This window comes from Meles meles, chromosome X, assembly GCF_922984935.1.
Source record: "Meles meles chromosome X, mMelMel3.1 paternal haplotype, whole genome shotgun sequence".
Lineage (NCBI taxonomy): Eukaryota > Metazoa > Chordata > Mammalia > Carnivora > Mustelidae > Meles > Meles meles.
The window spans coordinates 125297902-125322546 of NC_060087.1; the positions used below are offsets into that span (position 1 = coordinate 125297902).

A 24645-nucleotide genomic window follows, 5' to 3' on the forward strand; every position below is an offset into this window, starting at 1 on the left:
AGGACTTATACTGTGAAAATTTCACTAGAGCATATGCTCCAAACTTGATCCTTTTCCAATACTGATATATCCAAAACTATAGGGTTTATTGAATTCTATGGTCAAAGTGACAAAGATAATGGAATTGTGGCTTGGACCTCCTCCCATTATATTTTCCTGCTTGGGCCCCACTCAAAGCTGGTGGATTTCTTTCTCTCTCTCTCTTTTTTTTTTTTGTAAATTTTGTTAGTTAACAGATAGTGCAATATTGGTTTCTGGAGTAGAATTCAGTGATTCAGCACTTACATACAACACCCAGTGCTGTCCTTAGTGCCCATCACCCATCTAGCCCATCTCGCCCATCCCCCACCTGCTCTCACCATCAACTCTCACTTTGTTCTCTGTTGCTGAGGATCACTTATGGCTTATTTTCCCCCTCTCCTTTTTTGTCTTTTCCTCCCTTCCCATATGTTCATCTGTTTTCTTTCTTAAATTCCACATATGAGTGAGATCATATGGTATTTGTTTTTCAGCTGGTGGATTTCTATGGCAACAGGCATAAAGGGTGGAGCAATATTTGTACGTATTGGATTCTAAGCCTCCAGAATCCAAAGATGGCTACCAGATACTATGCTTCCTTCTTTGTGATGAGAGATTCATGATATAACAATGTGTCTTTGAAGGAGATATCCCAGCATGCCCCTGAATACCAGACAACTAAAACTTTCACTGAAGTTGCAAGTCAGTATAACTTAATAGGATTTATCTTCTACTTTCTGGAATGTGTCTTAACAAGGCCTCCAGTCTATCTGTCACTTCTTGACTGCCCTGTCAAGCCAGCACAATGTTATCAATGCAATGGATCAGTGTGAAGTTCTGTGGGATGTCCAGGAGGTGCAGATCTTTCCAGACTATATTATGACACAGGGAAAGGAACTTAACATAGTAATGACACATAAATGAATGCTATCGATCCCACTTGAATAAGAACTATTTCTTATACTCTTTGCTAATTAGAATGGAAAAGAATGCATCCACTAAATCACTTCTGACGTGCAATGCTTCAGAAGGCTTATTAATATGCCCTAGTAATGATACCATGTATATCACAGTATCTTCAATCAGGATTATTACTTGTTTAACACTGTGATAGTATACAGACACTCTTCAGGATCCATCCATTTTCTGCAAGGTCCAAATTAGAAAATTCAGTAGAGATGTAGGGACTCCCCCTCCTGTATCCTTTAGATCTTTAATGCTGACACTCATCTCTGCCATACCCTCCCTTGTGATGATAAGATATTGTTTTGGTTTAGTATCATTTCCAGGTGGTTTCAGAGGTTTTCATTTGGTCTTCCTTAATATGATACCTCTTACTGGGGCCAATGTGAGGCTCACTCCAACTTTCAAGTATATCAGTTTCAATTTTTCAAGTGGATCCTGGAGAAATGACCCCCGGGTGTGTTTGTAGACCCAGTGACCCCATTGTGTGCTGCACTTTAGCCAGTACTTCATTTAGTACCTGGCTTCTAAGTTACTACTCTAGTGGGCAAGGACAGTGTGAAGACACTGTGAGTTTCTGTGTATCAATGTCAACTCTGATTAATTGTCCCAGACATGTCTTCTTATTCCCCTTTCCTCCCTGTATAGTCATCTGAGTCAATGACCCTAGGTCCTTCGGGGAAAGGACTTTGGGAATCATCATGGGAAATACATGTCTGAGTATTTAAGAGTCTTCTTCCTAGAGCCTCGGCCATCTCTTCAGTCATTGGATTCCAGATCTGAAAACTCATTTAGGACAAAGAACTGAGCAAGAGACATCACTTTTTATTCAGTCAGCCACCCTCTGCCTTTTGCTTCTCCATCTTATTTGTTAATTTATTGATAGATTTTAAGTGGCACCTTTGTTGGTTGCTTGTCTACTTGCATCTAGGGATGTCATGCTCAACTATTTCTATGAATCCCAGTAGGTCATGCCACCTTGGTTGCCCCTCTAACCTTGCTGGTCATTATGGTGTTTGTGGTATCACGGGTTCTGGCATTTAATGCTGCAACCTGGTCTTTGTTATTTGGAGGCCCCATCATCCTCATGGATATTAACAATTTAGCTCCATGACGATCTTTCTTATCGTCAGTCCTGGCCTGCAGAACAAACAAACAAACAAACAAACAAACAAACAAACAAACAAAATGACCCCTGAACTCCTTAGCGATGTTTGAGTCCCTCTCACCAGCACATTCCTGATGGCTTTGGTGAATGGGATGTCCTCTTGAACCTTCACTGCATCATAAGACTTTGGCCTTCCGGATTCACATGATCAGTTCTAACAGTCTTTTTCCCCTTCCTCTGCTGTTTCCCAGAGCTAATCAGGTATTTCCATTAAGTATTGACCATCAATTTCTCCTGGCTCCCAAGAGTCACCACAATGGTGAATTTGTTCTGTCCTCTGGGACCTTGCTAGGTTATCCCATGCCCTGGTAATTATCCTCAGTTAATAAATTATTACAATCCACTCTTGCATTCTGGCTTCCTTGATCTAGTACCTTCAAAATCCAATCCTAGAATATAATCCTGACCCTGCCAGTACTTACCAACTAATTATTATAGTTATTTACTTGTGTAATACCTTCTCTTCCTTAAATAAACTCAGCATATTCCCAGTTGGGTCACACTTGGATTTAAGTCTAGTTATGGGACTGGAAACCAAGAGAGAATGTGAGGGCAGACCCTGAAGGAGTTATCAGTTGCCTTATGAATCTTGCACCATGACAGAGTGCTAGTTCTTTTTAGGGAAGTGTGAGCTACCTTTTCAAGCCCAGAAATTCTTAGGTTCAAGCAGTTGCAGAGCCAACATTCTTAGGGGGGATGTCTTAATCCCATGTATCAGGACTCCCGGGCTCTGATATTTGTATAATTCACCTTCTTTGGCTAAACACTGAAACATTTCTGGATCTCTGGTACTCTCACACTTAGGTCTCCAACTTGCTATTCAGCTATGCCTGCTTTTGTACTGCAGGTGATCAGGACTGCTTTATAGACTTCTGCCTATTAACAAGGGCCTCTGGCCTTTTACACTGAGCAAGTCACTGCTTGTTAACATCTTCCAGTCTCTCATTAGCCTTTTACAGTATATGAATACAACTTAGCATTAAGTAGCCAACTGCTGCTTTGTAGGCATTTTATCCCCCTGCCCCATATTCTTCAAATGCCTAGTTCATTATACTTGACACAAAAGTCTCCTCCCCTGGGCTATTGCCCCAGATCACTGCCCCCCCCACCTGTGAAATCTTTAGCAATTGAGTCACCAATTTGTTCTAGGGACTAGCATGCCTTAGCTACTAACCAGGTCCCACCTTTTCATCTGCTGGGCAATAGATAAGGCAGTACTAAGTCCCCATCGTTTTGCCCCTGCTTTTAGTACCACACTCCAAGATGGTATTAAACATGTATGGATTTTATTAGAACAAATACTTGTGAAAGGAAATGAGGAGGAAGCTAGGAAAGATTGAGAGTGTTATCAGATCCCAGTTATCAGATCCTGGTTTGACCTGGAGCAGAAGAAAGAAGAAGTTTGAGTGAAAGCATATCCGACAATGTAGTCTGGAGAGGGTTCAGCAAGGTCATCAGTAAGTCCTTTAAGCCAAAGTCAGCTATATATATCCCCCATAAATGTGCCTGCCTTAGTATCCCTGCTGCTCTTAGTCATTGGTTGGGAAGAGTCTGTGGGAAGTGTAGCCTCTGCACAGTGTGGGTGGATTTCAGGGCTCAGTATCTGAGGACTTAGTCCTCAGATTACATTACAGTCCCTGTATTTAGAGGTCTGTGAGGAGCATTCTCATGGCCTCAATTATTGAAAAGACTGGGGTAAGGGTGGAAAGACTTGGATGGTTGAAAACCACAAACTACTGCATCATGTTGAATGTTAAACGTTACTTTTGAAATAAATATTAGCTATTCCGTTGGAGACATAGGTAGATAATGACATAGAGAGACAATGGGATAGTTGAATCTGAAATTCAGAAGGAGATGTGGATTGTATTTATACCTTTGAGATGTGTGAACATAATTGATGCTTAAAGCCATGTCAATAAAAGAGATAACTTATGGAAAGAAATAGAGGGGAATGTGGCCCAAGGTGTAACTGAGAGTGATTCTAACCTTTATAAGGAGGAGGAAAAATAACAAATACTGAAAAAGAGGAGCCAGTGAGGTCGGGGGAAAACCGAGACTGTATGTTATCAAATTGAGAGGAGAGTGTTTCAAAAAAAAGAGGATGTGTTTCTCTCTGTGTCTGAATCTGAAAGATCAAGTAAGGATGCACAGAAAAGGGTCTTCAAAATTTATAATTCACAATGGCTCCTATTTTTCTTCGCTGTCAAGAAATTTAGGGCCTGTTTCTGTGACTCCTTATAAATGTGGCTAGCTGTTTATTAAGTCCTTAGTCTATGCCAAGCACTTAGCAAGGTCTATTTACTTGTCACAAAATGAGTAGCTTGCCCTGAAGTTGAAATCTATCTAAACTACCAGTGGTTTCCAACCTTCCAGAGATACATGCTACTATAGATAGTAGCACAGGGTCTTACGGTAAGACAAAGGAAGAGGGGCCTAACTCAACCTTAATAGCAGGAGGGGAGCAGGGGGGAACACTTCCTGGAAGGGGCCAAATTTGAACTGAGTATTAAGATTGTTTCTGTTCTAATCTTGTCCCACTTTGCACTGTTTAAGTGTGAATAAGACTTAAGTCATTTTGAAAGTAATCATGACATTTTATCTAAAATAATCACTCTAGCATCTTTTAAGTGTTGTTAGTTAGATTATATGTGCACTAAGCTTAATGGTTTCCTGAGTGGGCACCAGGGTGTTTTGTGCTGGCCTGAATCTTATTTTCATGAGCCATTTTCTCATCAAAAACTTTTTTAATGCAGGTCAGTCAGTATCATAATAGTCACTCCCATTGTTTCCTTCAGGAATCTTTTACTCGGCACCACAAAGGGATGTCTCTGCACCCCAGCTCTTCCTTCTAAGGGAAGTTAAAAATGAAAAGGAAAGATGTCATTGAGGAAGATTTCATTTTAGGAAGAAAAATTGGATCCCAGTAGCATGAACTGTGTAAAACTGGACATTGCAGGGGTTCCTAAAGATAATGGACACATAGTGAACATACCCAGAGGTCATAGGGAAATGATTTGTTTTGTTTGTAAAATTAAATGTTACTTAACCCTCAATTTTCCCTTATGCTTCAAAAGTAGAAAGAAGAACTTGTTATCAACAATTCTTGCCATACTATTTCTCAGTGTAATTTTGAGTTATTGCTTATGAAACACAAATGTTTATCTTATTTATTTCAAATAAGAAACACAGCAAGGATTTCACATTTAGTGAAACCCTCAGGAATTTTAAGAGCTGGAGATGTTTTTCTAATTGCCTATATCTCTTTCTTTCTATCTTTCTTCTTTCTTTCAATACATTATTTTATTAACATATAATATATTATTTGTTTCAGGGGTACAGGTGTGTGAATCATCAGTTTACACAATTCCCAGCACTCACCATAGCACATACCCCCACCAATGTCCATCATGCAGCCACCCCATTCCTCTTGCCCCCTCCCCTCCAGCAACCCTCAGTTTTTTACCTGAAATTAAGACTCTCTTATGGTTTATCTCCCTTTCTGGTTACATCCTGTTTCATTTTTCCCTCTACAGGGCTTTTCTAACCTCCCATCAAATCTCTCCTATTAAGCTATTTGGAACCCCCTGTGATCTCTGTTCAGCCTTCACATGCCCTGCCTCAAGACGACTGTATCTCCTCAACATTTCTTAAATGTAACCTTAGATCTGAGATCCTTGTGGGAAGTATCAGTTCCCCCCACTTTGGAGAGCTGTAGATTGCAAACTTCCGTCTTCATTAGTCTGGCCCAGGTGCCCCTCTCTTTAGCTATCACAGCACTGCTGCCAACATACTCTTCTTCCTATGTTCTATCTTTTTACTTGGATATTGGCCACAAAATTTTACCTCATGGCTTTTGCCACAAGGTTACCTGATCCATGAGGGAAGGGGCTGTTTCTTATTCACCTCTGTCCCTTTCTTTCTTTTTTTTTTAAGAATTTTTTTATTCATTTGACAGACAGATCACAAGTAGGCAGAGAGGCAGGCAGAGAGAAAGCCCGATGTGGGATTTGATCCCAGGACCCTGAGATCATGACCTGAGCCTAAGGCAGAGGCTTAAACCTACTGAGCCACCCAGGCACCCACCTCTGTCCCTTTCATCTAGCAGTCTGAGTACGAATCATTCGTTCAGTACAGATTTAGTCAACATAAGAATAGAAGAAAAAAGGAAGAAACTGAAGCAGAATTTACCCATTCAGTTTTCTTACCCATTACGTTTTCTGTCCATACAGAGATTTGTATGACTTTGTCACCTGTGGTAGGCATAAATCTCAATCTCTTAAGAGTCCTGTCACCTGGTTATTCTAATCAAGCACTAAACTAGGTACTGCTCTGAAGATATTTTGCAGATGCAATAAGGTTAGTAAGGAAGGACCCCTCCCAAAATAAATAAAAATAGATCAACACGCTGACATATAATAATGAAGCTTGCAAATCTTAGAGCCAAGGATGCTATTCTGGGAGCAACTAGGGAGAAGAGATTCCTTACATATGGACGGAGTAACATCAGAATAACATCAGACCTATCCAGAGAGACCTGGCAAGCCAGAAAGGGCTGGCAAGACATATTCAGGGTACTCTTTGCATCCATATTCATCAGTGATATTGGTCTGAAATTCTCCTTTTTGGTAGGGTCTTTGCCTGGTTTGGGGATCAGGGGAATGCTGGCTTCATAAAAAGAGTATGGAAGTTTTCCTTCTGCTTCCATTTTTTGGAACAGCTTCAGGAGAATTGGTGTTATTTCTTCTTTGAAAGTTTGGTAGAATTCCCCAGGGAATCCATCAGGACCTGGGCTCTTGTTTTTTGGGAGGTTTTTGATCACTGCTTCAATCTCGTTACTAGATATCGGTCTATTCAGGTTGTCAATTTCTTTCTGGTTCAATTTTGGGAGTTTGTAGCTTTCCAGGAATGCATCCATTTCATCTAGGTTGCTTAGCTTATGGGCATATAACTGTTGGTAATAATTTTTGATGATTGTTTCTATTTCCTTGGTGTTAGTTGTGATCTCTCCCTTTTCATTCATAATTTTATTAATTTGGGCTTTCTCTCTTTTCTTTTGGATTAGTGTGGCCAATGGTTTATCGATCTTATTGATTCTTTCAAAAAACCAGCTTCTAGTTTCATTGATACATACGTTCTACTGTATCTCTCGTTTCTACCTCATTGATCTCTGCTCTAATCTTGATTATTTCCCTTCTTGCATGTGGAGTTGGTTTGATTTCTTGTTGATTCTCCAGTTCTTTAAGGTGTAGAGACAGCTGGTGTATTCTGGATTTTTCAATGTTTTTGAGGGAGGCTTGGATGGCTATGTATTTCCCCCTTAGAACCGCCTTTGCTGTATCCCATAGGTTTTGGACCGAGGTGTCTTCATTCTCATTGGTTTCCATGAATTGTTTAAGTTCTTCTTTGATCTCCTGGTTGATCCAAGCATTCTTTTTTTTTTTTTTTTTTTCTCATTTGATCCAAGCATTCTTAAGCAAGGTGGTCTTTATCTTCCAGGTGTTTGAGTTCCTTCCAAACTTTTCCTTGTGATTGAGCTCCAGTTTCAAAGCATTGTGATCTGAGAATATGCAGGAAATAATGTCAGTCTTTTGGTATCGGTTGAGTCCTGCTTTGTGACCCAGTCTGTGGTCTATTCTGGAGAAGGTTCCATGTGCACTTGAGAAGAATGAGTATTCTGTTGTTTTAGGGTGGAATGTTCTGTATATGTCTATGAGGTCCATCTGGTCCAATGTTTCATTCAATGCTCTTATTTCTTTATTGATTTTCTGCTTCGATGATCTGTCTATTATTGAGAGAAGCGTGTTAAGATCTCCTACTATTAATGTATTCATATCAATATGACTCTTTATCTTGATTAATAGTTTTCTTATGTAATTGGCCACTCCCATATTGGGGGCGTAGATATTTACAATTGTTAGATCATCTTGGTGGATAGTCCCTTTAAGAATTATTTAGTGTCTTTCTGTATCTCTGACTACAGTCTTTAGTTTAAAATCTAATTTATCTGATATGAGAATCATTACCCCGGCCTTCTTTTGAGGCCCATTGGCATGAAAGATGCTTCTCCATCCCTTCACTTTCAGTCTGGGTGTATCTTTAGGTTCAAAAGGATTTGTACTCGAGGAACTACAGAACATTCATGAGAGAAATTGAAGAAGACACAAAAAGATGGAAGACCGTTCCATGCTCTTGGATCAGAAGAATAAACATTGTTAAAATGTCTATACTGCCTAGAGCAATCTATACTTTGCTATACATCTGCTACAATGCCATTCCGATAAAAATTCTACAGGTATTTGTCAAAGAGCTGGAGCAAATAATCCTAAAATTTGTATGGAATCAGAAGAGACCCCGAATTGCTAAGGAAATGTTGAAAAACAAAAACAAAACTGGTGGCATCACGTTACCCGATATCAAGCTTTACTACAAAGCTGTGATCACCAAGACAGCGTGGTACTGGCATAAAAACAGACACAGAGACCAGTGGGACAGAGTAGAGAGCCCAGATATGGACCCTCAACTCTATGGTCAAATAATCTTCAACAAAGCAGGAAATAATATACAGTGGAAATAAGACAGTCTCTTCAATAAATGGTTCTGGGAAAACTGGACAGTGATATGTAGAAGAATGAAACTCGACCATTCTCTTACACCATACACAAAGATAAACTCAAAATGGATAAAGACTTCAACGTGAGACAGGAATCCATCAGAATCCTAGAGGAGAACATGGGCAGTAACCTCTTCGATATCAGCCACAGCACTTCTTTCAAGATATGTCTCTAAAGGCAAAGGAAACAAAAGCGAAAATGAACTTTTGGGACTTCATCAAGATCAAAAGCTTCTGCACAGCAAAGGAAACAGTCAACAAAACAAAGAGGCAACCCACGGAATGGGAGAAGATATTTGCAAATGACAGTAAAGACAAAAGGTTGATATCCAGGATCTATAAAGAACTCCTCAAACTCAACACATGCAAAACAGATAATCATATAAAAAAATGGGCAGAAGATATGAACAGACAGTTCTCCAATGAAGACATACAAATGGCTATCAGACACATGAAAAAATGTTCATCATCACTAGCCATCAGGGAGATTCAAATTAAAAACACATTGAGATATCTCCTTACACCAGTTAGAATGGCCAAAATTAGCAAGACAGGAAACAACGTGAGTTGGAGAGGATGTGGAGAAAGGGGAACCGTCTTCCACTGTTGGTGGGAATGCAAGTTGTTACAGCCACTTTGGAGAACAGTGTGGAGATTCCTCAGGAATTTAAAAATAGAGTTCCCTATGATCCTGCAATTGCACTGCTGGGTATTTACCCCAAATATACAGATGTAGTGAAAAGAAGAGCCATCTGTACCCCAATGTTTATAGCAGCAATGGCCACGGTCGCCAAACTGTGGAGAGAACCAAGATGCCCTTCAATGGATGAATGGATAAGGAAGATGTGGTCCCTATACACGATGGAGTATTATGTCTCCATCAGAAAGGATGAATACCCAACTTTTGTAGCAACATGGACGGGACTGGAAGAAATTATGCTGAGTGAAATAAGTCAAGCAGAGAGAGTCAAGTATCATATGGTTTCACTTATTTGTGGAGCATAACAAATGTCATGGAGGACATGGGGAGATGGAGAGGAGAAGGAAGTTGAGGGAAATTGGAAGGGGAGATGAACCATGAGAGACTATGGACTCTGAAAAGAACCTGAGGGTTTTGACAGGGCAGGGAGTAGGAGGTTGGGGGAACCAGGTGGTGGGTAATAAGGAGGGCATGTATTGCATGGAGCACTGGGTGTGGTGCAAAAACAATACTGTTACGCTGAAAATAAATAAAATAAATAAATAAAATTAAATTAAAAAATATTTATTTATTTGACAGACAGGCAGGCAGAGAGAGAGGGGAAAGCAGGCTCCCTGCTGAGCAGAGAGCCCAATGCAGGGCTCAGATCCCAGGATGATCCCAGGACCCTGAGATCATGACTTGATTGAAGGCAGAGGCTTTAATCCACAGAGCCACCCAGGCACCCTACTTTAAACTGTTAATCAACAGTATTTTGGTGGCTCCTGGCTAGCTCAGTCAATAGAGCATGTGACTTTTGTTTGTGGGGTTGTGAGTTCCAGTCCTACACTGGGCATAGAGATTACTTAAAAAAAAATATATTGGAATTAGATACTTTATTAATAATGTTGGTTTCTCAGATTTGAATGTTACATCACTAATTTGACACTTTATAGTGTAATTTTTGCTCTTTTTGGCTTTGGATACAAATTCTTATTCCAGTATTTATATTTGGGTTATTTATAAAATTCTGATATCCATTTTCTTTTGATGCTCTGGACATTGAAATAAGTGATCTTTCCACTTTAGTCTCTTACAGTTTTATTTCATTTTATCATTTGCTTATCTGAGTTTCTTTTCATTTTAAGTGACTGTACAAAGCAGTTGATTTCTAAAATTTCTTTATTAATTACACTAAGTATTTCTCAGGCATACCTGTGTTTTCCTTATCCCTTGGCCATGAAATCTTTTCAAAGGCTCCATATTATTGTTTCTGTTTCATTAATTTTGGAGTAATGAGTTTTATTTACTTTGAAATAATGAGTTTCATTCACATCTGTGGTTTTCCATTAAACAAGGTAGATTATTTCTCTTTGATTATCCTCAGGTTCTACTTGGGTGCTCTTAGTGTTCTTTCTCTTTGATATTGCATTGGGGTTTTGCTCGATGTACTTAGCCACTTACTATTATTTTGGTGTACTTCAACAGTGTGGTACTGCTAGACTGAAGGGGAGGAATCTTATTTCCCTCTAGGCCTGATTATCTGATTCTACGAAAGGATATTAACTTCTAGGGCCCAGCTATCTGATTATACAAAATGATATTAATATCTGGGTACTTTGAAACAGTCTATTGTTGTGAGCGGCTCTCCTAGAGCGAGTTGAGCAGGTGGTAGCAAAGGCTCCCTGGTCCTCGGTCGGAGGGCACTCATGGCTAATCCCCTGGGCTCGTTAAGGCCCTGTTGTTTGCCTTAAGATTATTCTCCCATGTTCTGCTGTCATTCCGAAAGCGGACCTTGTGGTCTACCCTGCAGCTGCATTTTCTATAATTATGACTGACACATCCTGTACATGAGACATGTCTCGTCTTTGCGCAAAAATGCTGTGGTAATCACTTATGAAACAGAAATATGCTATGGTAATCACTTATGAAACAGATTATAAGAGTATGTGCTTAATAAAGAACTCTGTCACTTGTGTCAATCGGCCTGGTGTCCCTCGCGTGTTCTTCGCATTCCCTTTCCCCCGGGACTCTCCCTCTTTTTCCCCTTTCTTTTCCCCTTGCTGTTTGTCGTGCGGGCACGGCAAGTGGCGCCCGAACAGGGACGTCTCGGGAACGAGGTGCTGCTTTCGATTCAGGTAAGGGAACCCGGTTGGCCCGGGACGCCGCGAGTAAAATGGGACTTTCGCAATCAGCGGAGTCCACTTATTTCATGCAAACTTTGCAGACTCTCCTCAGAGAAAGGGGGTCAAAAATCTCCAAAAAGGAACTTGAGGGACTTTTTAAAGTGATACATGATTTTTGTCCCTGGTTCCCTAAGGAAGGGAATATAGACCTTAAACATTGGCGCTGCGTCGGACAGGAGATTAAGAACCAAATTTTTGCTAGGGGTGCTGACGCGGTGCCCCCTCGGACCATGACTACCTGGTCCGCCATTCGTGATTTGTTGGACCCTTCTCATAGTATAGTCTTAGTTTCTCCAAAACCTGGCTCGCCTGCGGGCAGTTTAGCCCCTACTCAGGCAGATGAATATTTATCTGAAGAGCCTGATTATATAGAACTGACTCCCCCCTTATATCGGGGGTCCCCTATGTCAATATCTTCTGACTCTTCTCGATCAGGGTCCCATTTAGGACATCTTACAGATGATTTTCCTCCCCCTCCTCCAAATGTTCTATCAGGAGGGGATGAGTTTGGGGATGATGATGTGTATCTAGATGATGATGATAATAATGACGTTTTTAACCTTTCCTCGTCTCCTCAGCCCTTACGTTCCTTTTTGGATAAGGGAGAGGACGACCTTGGTAATATTCCCTTGGAAGGATTAACCCTTTCCCCTCCTAAAAGGACACCTCCCACATCAGATCCCGAACATAATGCCCAATGGAAGAAACAATGTTTCAAATTGCCCCCTCCTAGTAGGCCACCCTTGCCTGCTCCCGGAAAGGTATGTCCAGTTATTCGTTCTGCTCAGGACGAACAAGCTCTGACCTTTTCTGCCATAGGTGTCACTCCCTTGCAACGTGCCTTATACGGTCTCCCCCCCAGTCCATGTTATCTTGGGGCCAAATTAAGGCCATGTCAACAAAGGCAGTACTCCTTTTAAAGGAACAGAATCAACCATGCACCCCTTCTATGCTCTTTCTGGCTTTTATAGCATTGATTACCGCAAACACAGAAGCTGCCCCTTATTGGGCTTATCTACCTGATCCCCCTCTTGTTCAACCTGTTACCTGGAATGATCCCACACCTCGAGTGCATACTAATTTCACTTGGGGATTTAGAGGCCTTAATGATTATAATGTCGGAGAGACGGTGGCTCGCCCTTTTGATTGGCAAACTCGAGCCACCACCCCCCCTATTTGCTTCCAGTTCTTTACTGATGATAACCCCACTTACGGATATGTATCCACTGCTAAATATTCTCGAGCTTTATTTAGGGATCCTGGCACTACCGGGTACGTCCCCCACACACCGAAGGGACCTACCACGCCCTGGAGTATTCTCGAAGTTGTGCCCACAACTCCAGTCACCACTCAGAAATTCGGAATGCGTCCCCTGGGACATCCCCCTTGTGCAACTACCTATGCCTGGAAGAGATCCGACAGTTTGTGGACTGAGTGTGTCCAGGAGGAACCGTTGCTCCTTGCTCCCACTGGCATCGACTTTCCTCTTACAGACTGGTCCAAAAGGAAGAAAGAAGAAATGAGCATCCCCCATGTTCCTTTGCGTCCGACTGGACCTCGAGAAGTAAATTTTGGTCAGCTCCCTGGGTCTATGCTGTCCACCCCCCAGGGTATGTTTCATCCTGAACTTTGGAAACTTGTCACTGCCATGGGGCCCGTGCGAAACCAAGATCTTGTATCGGGCCAACTAACACTTCATGCTTGTGTCCCGCGTCCATTTCTGCTAGTCGTGGGGGTGGGGGTTGTTACATCCGTGAGGATTAATGATACAACCATGTATGATATCCATTGTCCTAGGTGCAGACTAACCAATTGTATTCCTATAGATGCCATGCGCTGGCCTCGATCTCCCGCACATGTGTTCCTGGTAATGCAGCCACCTTTTGTTCTTCTCCCTGTTGAAATTAAAGGCCCCTGGTATGCTAATTATGGCTATCAATTCGCTGTGGAATTAGAAAACCATTTGCGTAGACCTAAGAGATTTATTGGGCTTGCTATAGCTGGTGTTACTGCTCTGATATCTCTAATTGCCTCAGCCACAGTTTCTACTGTGGCCCTCAGTAATACCGTCCATACTGCTACCCATGTTAATCAGCTGTCCAAAAATGTTTCAGCCGCTCTACATATACAACAAAATATAGACCAAAAAATCTTAGCCCGCTTAGATGGTCTAGAGGAAGCAGTGGAGTTCTTAGGTTCGCAACTATCAATATTAAAAACACAAATGTCTTTAATATGTCATGGTGCATTTCAACATATTTGTGTCACACCGTTACCAGCGACGAATTATTCTTGGCCTAAAATCCAAAATCATCTTAAAGGCATATGGCATGATGCAAATGTTAGCCTTGACCTTCTCGAACTCCAAAAGAGTATATCTGCCATTGGGCATGCCCACCTTGACATTGTTAACCCCTCTGACCTTGCTCGTTCTATATTGCATACTATGCAGGGTTTTAACCCAGGTAACATGCTGCAACATACCTTTTGGTATCTTCTGGGACTAATAATCTTACTAGAAATTTTATTTGCTATATGGTGTTGTTTCTACAATGTATGGAAACATTTCTTGCAACGTGTTAATGCCCACCTACACTTTTGGCAATTAAAACAAAAAGGGGGAGATGTTGTGAGCAGCTCTCCTAGAGCGAGTTGAGCAGGTGGTAGCAAAGGCTCCCTGGTCCTCGGTCGGAGGGCACTCATGGCTAATCCCCTGGGCTCGTTAAGGCCCTGTTGTTTGCCTTAAGATTATTCTCCCATGTTCTGCTGTCATTCCGAAAGCAGACCTTGTGGTCTACCCTGCAGTTGCATTTTCTATAATTATGACTGACACATCCTGTACATGAGACATGTCTCGTCTTTGCGCAAAAATGCTGTGGTAATCACTTATGAAACAGAAATATGCTATGGTAATCACTTATGAAACAGATTATAAGAGTATGTGCTTAATAAAGAACTCTGTCACTTGTGTCAATCGGCCTGGTGTCCCTCGCGTGTTCTTCGCATTCCCTTTCCCCCGGGACTCTCCCTCTTTTTCCCCTTTCTTTTCCCCTTGCTGTTTGTCGTGCGGGCACGACAGTCTATAATGTTTATCTTGAAGAAACCATGAAAGACTGTTACTCCTCTTCCAGGGTTTGCCTAGTGTTAACACATTTGCAGGACAAACTTTTTTTTTAAATATTTTATTTATTTGATAGAGAGAGAGATCACAAGTAGGCAGATAGGCAGGAAGAGAGAGAGGGAAGAAGCAGGCTCCCTGCTGAGCAGAGAGCCCAATGCGGGGCTCAATCCCAGGACCCTGAGATCATGACCCTAGCGGAAGGCAGAGGCTTTAACCTACTGGGCCACCCAGGCGCCCTAGGACAAACTTTTTTTTTTTTTTTTTAAAGATTTTATTTATTTATTTGACAGAGAGAGATCACAAGTAGATAGAGAGGCAGGCAGAGAGAGAGAGAGGGAAGCAGGCTCCCCGCTGAGCAGAGAGCCCGATGCGGGACTCGATCCCAGGACCCTGAGATCATGACCTGAGCCGAAGGCAGCGGCTTAACCCACTGAGCCACCCAGGCGCCCCCAGGACAAACTTTTAACTTGACAATGGTATAAGACTGTCCTATATGTTCTGCTCTCTACTTCACTGCATCACAAAAGCACAAAACATGGGAAATATTAATGGTCCTGATGGAGGTTAGCAGAAAAGCCTTCTATCTCCTCAGAAAGCAGTTCTGATATTAGAAACCAGGAGTCGTCTACTTTGTGTGCAAGGCTTCCTAGTCAATGGAATGTGTGCTCAATTGAACATAACTGGGAATCGCTTTCTAACTTTTCTGTTGTCCTGAAATTGTGTATTAGTCTCCCGTGCTTTTTATCAGTAGGATTTTTTTTTGGGGGGTTCTGTCAGGTTGTCAATATTCTTGATTTGGATTTTTAATGCAAATTTATGTGTGTGTCTATAAATGTTTCATATGATAATCATAGGTCTGCTTGTCAACTTTATATGAAAGTCAAATTATTTTAGTCAACACACAATGCATGAAGTCATTGCAAATGTCACCACTGTTGTAAAAACGTTTTCCATTAAATATTTTAGGGACCAGAAGCAAGAGAAGCAAGTTGATGGTGAACACATTTATGACTCTAGCCTTACCTATGATCTTAAGATATCTAAAATTTTTTAAAAAATATTTATTTATTTGACAGAGAGCACAAGTAGGCAGAGAGGCAGGTGGGGGGTGGTGAAGCAGAAAGCCTGATGTGGGGCTTGATCCCAGGACCCTGAGATCATGACCTGAGCCAAAGACAGAGGCTTAACCCATGGAGCCACCCAGGAATCCCAGGATATCTAAAATTTTTGTAGAACTTAGAAAAAGGAGGGACAAATTTGTTTGGGTCCCATTGAAGACCCATCACAGGTGGTACCCATTCTGGACTCTCATGTCTCCTTGTTATTGATCAGGTGTATCAGGATTTTACATAGTCAAGTTACACTTTATTCCCAATCTCCAGGTAAAGAATCAGCTCACCAAAAAAACAAAACAGGCTATAGTTGGTAAAATAATTTGCAGCCTGTCTCAAAGTGAAGTCCTGGTTTGTCTGCAAATAATGTTTTTCAATGTAAACAAGTGTTGAATTTACAAATTTTGGTTTGTAACTTTTATGATTGCTGAAATTCAATTAAATAGAGGATTACAGAGACCAGCACATGCAAAGGAAATGGCTTCCTCAGTGTTATTGTATCTTCATCACAGGAGCCAATTTTTGTCTATTCCAGACCAACTTTAGATTTTTCTGTTTCTTCAAAAAGAACATGTGTTCTATTGTAGAGGGTTGAGATCTTTTCTTAATTCTGGATTTTGGAGTTTTCCTTAGTTAACTGGAAGTAGTACTATTCTCCATCTTCATATATGTGAATTCTCAAACTTTGGAAACTAAAAAAATTAGTATAGTCATTCTGTGTATTAACTACATTTTAGAGATATCACAGCATTTTATTTTTAAATCCCAGTATTGGCAAAATCCTATATTTAATTCAGGACATTACAATTAAGAAAGACGTTTTAGGCTTATAGGTATGGTACAATTTTACATTAGGGTTTTAGAAAAACGGTCTACATGAAGGGACACACACTCTGCAAACAGTTTCAAAATCTACAGAGGGCAACTAATTCGCTTTCTCAAACCTGACCAAGTACTTTAAGGTAGAAGCAGATGGCCGCTCATTAAACTGCAAATGTTGGCACCAGAGAATACCTTGCACAAGAACATACAAGGTGTAATCAGTGGTATATATTTCACAAGTGAGCCTTATTGTACTCTATCTAAGCATTAAGACTTCAGTGATGCTGCCAGTTTCTCCAGACCTGTAGTTGGTGCTATGGAAATAATGATTTTGTTTTTGTTTTTTAAATTTTATTTTATTTTTTTCAGGGTTCCAACTAACTAGCTATAAAAATCATTATATGGAAATAATTATATGGAAATAATGATTTTTATAGGTAGTTAGTACCAGTGGCTTTTTACATACATCACTGAACTCAGTAACTCCAAAGTAATCATTACTCTTGGCACATAGAGAACGTTTTCTTTGATCATATTAGATAAGAATATGTATATCATAGATGTAGATCAAATCAATGATTTTGAATATTAATAAAATTTTAGTACAAAAAGTTCTGTAGTACTTACTATCATCTGGCAGTATCCTAAGCACTTTGTGAACACTAACTCAATCCTTATAATAACCTTAATTGGTAGGGGCTATTTTTATCCCTGTTACATACATTATTTATCTTCTCTGCTTTCTGGACCAATTTCACTTGCCATATCTGTCCCACAATAACTGGCAGCTTCTCTTCCCACAGTTTTCTCTTCTCTCTCCTCTCATGGAATAGAATGAAGTAGGCCAGCTTACATTCAGTGTTAATATTTAAATCATTCAGGAGATATACTTGTATTTTGATTATATTAATAGTGCTTCTTAAAGTACATTTTATTTGCAGCATATTACTTGGCCACATATCAAAGTGTCTTGTGTTTAGGTAATATTCATTAAGTGCTTGAATGAATAGATGAATGAATGAATGAATGAATAACAGTTCAAGTTGTGATCATGTGTGCTTTTAAGCTAATGTTAAGTATTGAAGGAGCCCAAATCACTCTTTCATCTCTTAAAGTGTTAATAATTAAGCATTTGGCCAACTACCTCAGTTGTTTCCAAGTTTATGAATTACCTTTATTCCCTTTCTCTAAATTGGTCTGGGATTTAAAGCTGCAGTATGCGAAATTATAGATCTATAGTACCATTAAATGTCAACTATACTCTCATCTGTACATCATCTACTTGAATGATTTCCTTAATATTTTTATTAAAGTATGATCTCACTAAAATTAGGTTTGGAAATGATGCCTACAATTCTCAAGAACTTTACAGCAGTTCAAAACAATGGAAGTACTGATGCTGGCACAGTGTGCTTCCAACTATCATTAATTAATAGTCATCTGTGAAGAGTGGGTACATGTATAACTTAAAATGTGACACAATAGAACTTCATAGAAAATGCCAGGATTTCAATAAGTCCTTTATTGCCTGCAATTTAGGCAAGGGCCAATGTAATGTGGATTTGAATCTAACTTCCAAGTGCTTTTCTGAGAAGGAATCAGAAACTGTAGTTATACATGATTCAGATGTAAATTTCTCAATGATTAGGTATAAATCATGAGGAAATTCTTAACCTTTCTCTAGATTAACAAATCAGAGCATTTAATTTCTTCATTTCTAGTTACTATTAGAATGCATTCAGTGAGTCTGACAGATGCCAGCTTTGCTTTCCATCTCTGCTATTGCATATAATAGATGATTACCCCTTCTATTCTGTTTTATTATCTGTTTTGTATCTGTTTTTCCATTTTTTTCTTTTTACCAAATAGTTCTAATGAGTCATGGTGTTGAGATTGTTGGCTCAAGGAAACTTAAATATATCCAAAATAAATCAGGCTTTTATTTTATTTTTGTTGTATAATATGTGCTTTTGGTACCCTGCCACCCTGTACCTAGCCCAGCAGTTCTAGCAGTACATTGATTGCTTCTCCAACTTTATTCTGGGGTTATGATGTATCAATTTAAAGGAAAAGAACACTGGATTTGCAGTGGCATATTGAGTTCAAATTCTCCCAGTTGAAAAGTGGGTCTTTCCTATGTGTATCACAAGATTTTTATGAGAAATAAGTGCCTAGAATCACGTAAATTGCCATGAAATGCAATTTTCATGTAACTTAAAATTGAATTGGTAACTAGACAACTTTGATTCACTAAAGATTTTGTTTTTAAAATTGGTCTTACATAAGTTTTGGTCATAATGTTATAACAACATAAGGAGGATCCACTTATCCTCAGGGATCCACTTATCCCTGATTCTATAAATTACCCTGATACTTTAATATTTAGAAGACCGTGGTGAAGTTTGAACAGCTAATCAACTACTGGACTTGGTGCTTATGCATTCACTCCCTAGAGTCCAAGAGAAGTGTTCAAATCCTAGCTCTGCATTTCTCATCTTTGTAATCTTGTGTAGGTTACTATACCCATTTTGAACCTCAGCATTTTCATTTATAAAATAAGAGCAGGATTGTAACAGCATGGCTCGTTTATGTCTTGGCTTGCCTGCATGATATCAACTCAATGCCTAGGTCATAGGAAATCCTTAATATTAATTTCTTACATTTGATTGACTGGGAAGAAAGATTTGTATTGAAGTAGATAGTAGTTGAGCAAAATGTCCCTTATTGTTTCAAGACTTTTGTTTCTTTATTTTTCTGTTTATTCAATAAAAATTTTTATTGCCAAGTATGAGAGAAGTATGAAGGAAGACAAGGTGAAAAACTTAATCACTTCAAAGAATAAAATGTTCTTTTTGGTTCATAAACATTAAAAAGCTATCAATAAATTAGTCAATAAATCAGTTAATTCAACAGATATTTTATTAAGGGTCTGCTGTGTGTCAAGAATGGACAAAGACCCTGGGGATATATTGGTAGATGAAAGAAGTCCCTGCCTTCACATAACTTAAGTTCTACTGGTGGGACAAAACCACATAAGCAAGTAAACTTATAGTGAATAAAATGGTGGTAGTTGTTAGGGTCCTTGATCAAAGGTGTGAGACTGAGACAAAGCAAAGGTCAAGCAAGGCTTTATTTCACGCCAGTATCGAGAATCAAACCGTCCAGCTGGGGCCTTCTCTTACAGAGAGAGCGATGACCCCCAGCCTCACAGACTAGCTTTTATAGAGCAAAGGCCATGTGGTTGAGTCTGGCCAATGAGATTGTAACACGCAGAGAAAGCTGCACAGTCATGTTATGTCACATGCAGGTGGCCAATTGAATTACAATTTACCTTATAGTAGCTGTTTGAACTAGCCTATCACTCTGGTCAGAATTGGCGCCCAAAAGGCAGGGTTTACATTCTTTGGTGGTTAGCGAGACAGTATGTGTGCTTTACTGATTGAATGTCTCCACCTGGCCTGACTCGTCCTTGCATTCTGGGCTCTGTTATCTCCACCTGACCTGACCCATCCTTGTATTTGGGCTCTGTTATCAGGGACTGGTTGACCATATTTTACTGGTTTCCCAGGCTTGCTTCTAAGTAACTTCCTCTGGGGGTGGGCAGGCTCAGTTTAAGTTTACTGCACAAACAACAAAATGGCTATTTAACAGAGATGGAGTCGCTCTAGCTAAGTAGGCCCTTACAGTAATTACTAGAAAATTTAAGCAGGTTAAGGAGATTAGAGAATGCTTGGGGCTTGGGAAGGAGGGATGCTGTTTTGGTTTTCTAATCACACTGAATCCATGCCTCTCTACGAAGGTGAAATTTGAGTAGAGTCTAAAAGGAAGTAAGAAAGCTTCTATCTGGGGGAGAGCACTCTCATTAGAAAGGCTCTGTGTCGAGAATGTTCTTCGAATGCTAGAGGGACAAGGTAATTGGTGGGCCTGGAGTGGACTTCGCAAGTGGCACAGGAATCTTAACAAGTAAGAATAAAGAAATAGCAGGTATACGCTACTCTTCACAAGTATTATTACAAAAGGGAGCAGAGAAGTAAAGCAGTAGTTGGTGAGTCAAAAGAGTTCTTAAGTTATTTTAGAATAATTTTTGCATGCTGTGAGGGGAATGTTCCAGTACAGAGGAAAAATTGATGTGTACAGAGAGGGGAAAATAATTGTGGCAATTAAGGTTCTTGAATAAGCAAGCAAAGATGAAGGATAGTGTAAAAGGTGAAGACGTATTAAGTAAGCAAAGGTTTTCAAAATTACCAAACACCTATGAATGGACAGAAAGAGGTTGCCTTATTTATTTATTTATTTATTTATTTTCAATTCTGCTAGTGCCTGGAGATTGGGGCACAGTTGATGGCATCCTGAAAGATGAGTAGAAATTTACCATGTGGAGAAACTTTGGAAAGACTATTCTAGACAAAAGGGATGTGATGTGGAAAGACATGGAGACATTAATGAGCCTTATGTTTTGGAGGAAATGCAAACTGGCAGAAGATACAAGTATATAGGGAAATGGACATTGTAGGAAGTTTAAAAATAGGCCCTGCTTGTCATTCAGCAGAATTCATTATTGAAATAAGATAGATTTCTGTTTGCAGTGTTATCTTTGGATTGAGCACTTTTTTTTTTCCTGCATCACTGACTTTTTTTTTTTTTTGGTAGTATTGTAATTAAGAGGTTAAGCCTGGAGATCAAATAAACTTGGGTTTGAGCTCCAGTTCTATCACTTACTGCCTGTGAGAACAGTGAGCCTCTATTTCCTCCTCTGTAAAATGTGAAAAGTTATGGTTCCAGTAGGACCTACATTATATATTTGAAAAATCAATTTGATGATGTGAGTAGTCTGAGGCAGTGCCTAACCCACAGGAAGTGATAGATAAATGGTTGTTACTCTTTCTATATCTGTACTTCAGTAGGAATCAACACACTAATTGCATGCTGATCTTCAGTGTAGACTTCTTAGGTGCATTCATTTCACTGGGAATCACCATTTTGTTGATTAAAAAAGGAGATATTAGCACCTAAAGACCAGTAAAGACAAGCTGCAGTTCTGCGTTTACACAAAATGAATGGGACATAATGTCTCAAGCTATTCATTCAATTGCGTTTGTTCATGAGTCATGTACTCACAGAGTGCAGTGCGTTTAACTAGAGTTGTAACCAGCTCAATAAAATTGAAGTTTCAAGAAATCTTGGTCAAGGATAAAGCTTTGTTTTTACCAAAACCTTTGTTGCAATAGTAGTCACTGAAGTAACTTCGTAGTCGCATGATTTGCGGCATGTTTGATGTAGTCAGTGTGGTTACCTCCAACACAAACACCAAAGATATATGCTAGCTTCTGGCTACTGAGAGTTGCCAATATTACAAAACTAAATACAGTTGCTAGGATTTGTATTTTAGTAATTTATCAAAATTGAGTACACTTGTGATGAGCACTGGGTGTTGTATGTAAGTGATGAATCACTAAATTCTGGTCCTGAAACTAATACTACACTGTTTGTTAACTAACTGGAATTTCAATAAAAACTTGAAACTGCATTTCCCTGATGTCGAGTGACGTGGAGCACTTTTTCATGTGTCTGTTGGCCATCTGGATGTCTTCTTAGCAGAAATGTCTGTTCATGTCCTCTGCCCATTTCTTGATTGGATTCTTTGTTCTTTGGGTGTTGAGTTTGCTAAGTTCCTTATAGATTTTGGATACTAGCCCTTTGTCTGATATGTCGTTTGCAAATATCTTCTCCCATTCTGTCAGTTGTCTTTTGGTTTTGTTTACTGTTTTCTTTGCTGTGCAAAAGCTTTTGATCTTGATGAAATCCCAATAGTTCATTTTTGCCCTTGCTTCCCTTGCCTTTGCCGTTGTTCCTAGGAAGATGTTGCTACGGCTGAGGTCGAAGAGGTTGCTGCCTGCATTCTCCTCAAGGATTTTGATGGATTCCTTTCTCACATTGAGGTCCTTCATCCATTTGGAGTCTATTTTCGTGTGTGGTGTAAGGAAGTGTCCAATTTCACTTTTCTGCTTGTGGCTGTCCAATTTTCCCAGCACCATTTATTGAAGAGGCTGTCTTTTTTCCATTGGACATTCTTTCCTGCTTTGTCGAAGATTAGTTGACCATAGAGTTGAGGGTCGATTTCTGGGCTCTCTATTCTGTTCCACTGATCTATGTGTCTGTTTTTGTGCCAGTACCATGCTGTCTTGATGATGACAGCTTTGTAATAGAGCTTGAAGTCCGGAATTGTGATGCCACCAACTTTGGCTTTCTTTTTCAATATTCCTTTGGCTATTCGAGGTCTTTTCTGGAAAGAAAAATCAAGCACAACTATGATTAACCTGTTAACCTATGATATAATTTTTATCTTGGTATTATGATTTAATACAAAAATAAGAACTCTCTTTTTACATATTTATTTTCCCTTTAACCATACTTTACTCATGAATTTACATGACCATAATTTTCTTCCAGAATTTTTTCAATTTTCATTGAAGAAAACAAGTATTGATTGAGACTGCAGTATGGGTAAGTGACTTTTTTTTTAAGATTTTATTTATTTATTTGACAGAGAGAGAGATCACAAGTAGGCAGAGAGGCAGGCAGAGAGAGAGGAGGAAGCAGGCTCGCCACTGAGCAGAGAGCCCGATGCGGGGCTCGATCCCAGGACCCTGAGATCATGACCTGAGTCGAAGGCAGCGGCTTAATCCACTGAGCCACCCAGGCGCCCCTGGGTAAGTGACTTTTAAACAAAGGATTTAAAGTTGTCAATACACTTAACTTTCTAAAATCAATATATTGATATTATATAAATATTATATGCATATTTCCAAAGACTAATGAATTATGCATGTTTCAAAAGCTGACTGAAAATTAAAATATTATTAATGTAAAACTTCTGAATAAACTAAGACCTTTTGCTTCTGGTAACCACAACCCTGATAGTTTTCTATGAGTTTGTTTTATTTTGTATTTGATTCCACAAACTCATTTCTATGAGTTTGTTTTGATTTAACATATCCACTTATACAGTATTTGTTTTATTTATTTACCTTAACACAATACTTTCAAAGTCCATGTGTGTTGTAACAAATGGTAGCATTTCCTTGTTTTCAATGGTGGAATAATATTATTTATATGTATATATATATATACACATATATGTATATGTGTACATATATGTATATTATTATGTATTACATACACATACCACAACTTCTTTCATCCATTGATGGACACTTAGGTTGTTTCCATGTTTTGATTATTGTAGATAATGCTGCTATGAACATGGGGTGAAGATAAGTTTTTGAGTTAGTGTTTTTATTTCCTTTGAATATATTCCCAGAAGTGGAATTGTTGGATCATGTAGTAGTTCCACTTTTAATTTTTTGAGAATCCTCTATTCTCCACAGTGGCTACACCAACTTACAACCCACACATAGAGTATGAGGGTTCCCTTTTCTCCACATTCTTGCCAACATTTGTTATCTTTTGTCTTTGTGATGATAGCCATTCCAACAGGTAGGAGGTGATATCTCACTTTGGTTTTAATCTGCATTTCCCTGATTAATGATGTTGAACACTTTTTCATGTATTGTTGGCCACTTACATGTTGTTTTTGGAGAAATATCTATTCAGGTCCTTTGCCCATTTTTTCATTGGGTCATTTGTTCGCTGTTCAACTGTATGAGTTATTTATATATTTTTGGATATTAACTACTTATCAGATATATGGTTTGGAAATACTTTTTCCCATTCTGTAGATTGTTTTTTCAGTTTGTTGATGGTTTCTTTTGCTGTGCAGAAGTTAATTTATTTAATATGGCTCCACTTGTTTTATTTTGTTGCTTGTGCTTTAGGTGTCTTATCCAAAAAATTATCACCAAGACCTATGTCAAGGACCTTTATTCATACATTTTCTTCTACGGGTATCATGGTGTCAGGTTGTATAAGTATTTAATGATGGTATTGAGTATTATACAATGTT

General features: G+C 39.4%; 1 protein-coding gene and 1 pseudogene across 1 annotated transcript; one reads left to right on the top strand and one right to left on the bottom strand.

Annotated features, from left to right (window-relative positions):
• LOC123934774 overlaps positions 1-6361 on the bottom strand; it is an 86196-nt pseudogene extending 79835 nt beyond the window's left edge.
• A 5063-nt stretch (positions 6362-11424) lies between these two features.
• On the top strand, positions 11425-14283 carry LOC123934522 (endogenous retrovirus group K member 13-1 Env polyprotein-like). The gene is made up of 2 exons (XM_045994681.1): positions 11425-11579; positions 12872-14283. Exon 2 carries the CDS (start codon positions 12991-12993, stop codon positions 14281-14283), a length of 1293 nt encoding a protein of 430 aa, XP_045850637.1. The 5' UTR covers positions 11425-11579; positions 12872-12990.
• Positions 14284-24645: the final 10362 nt, after the last annotated feature.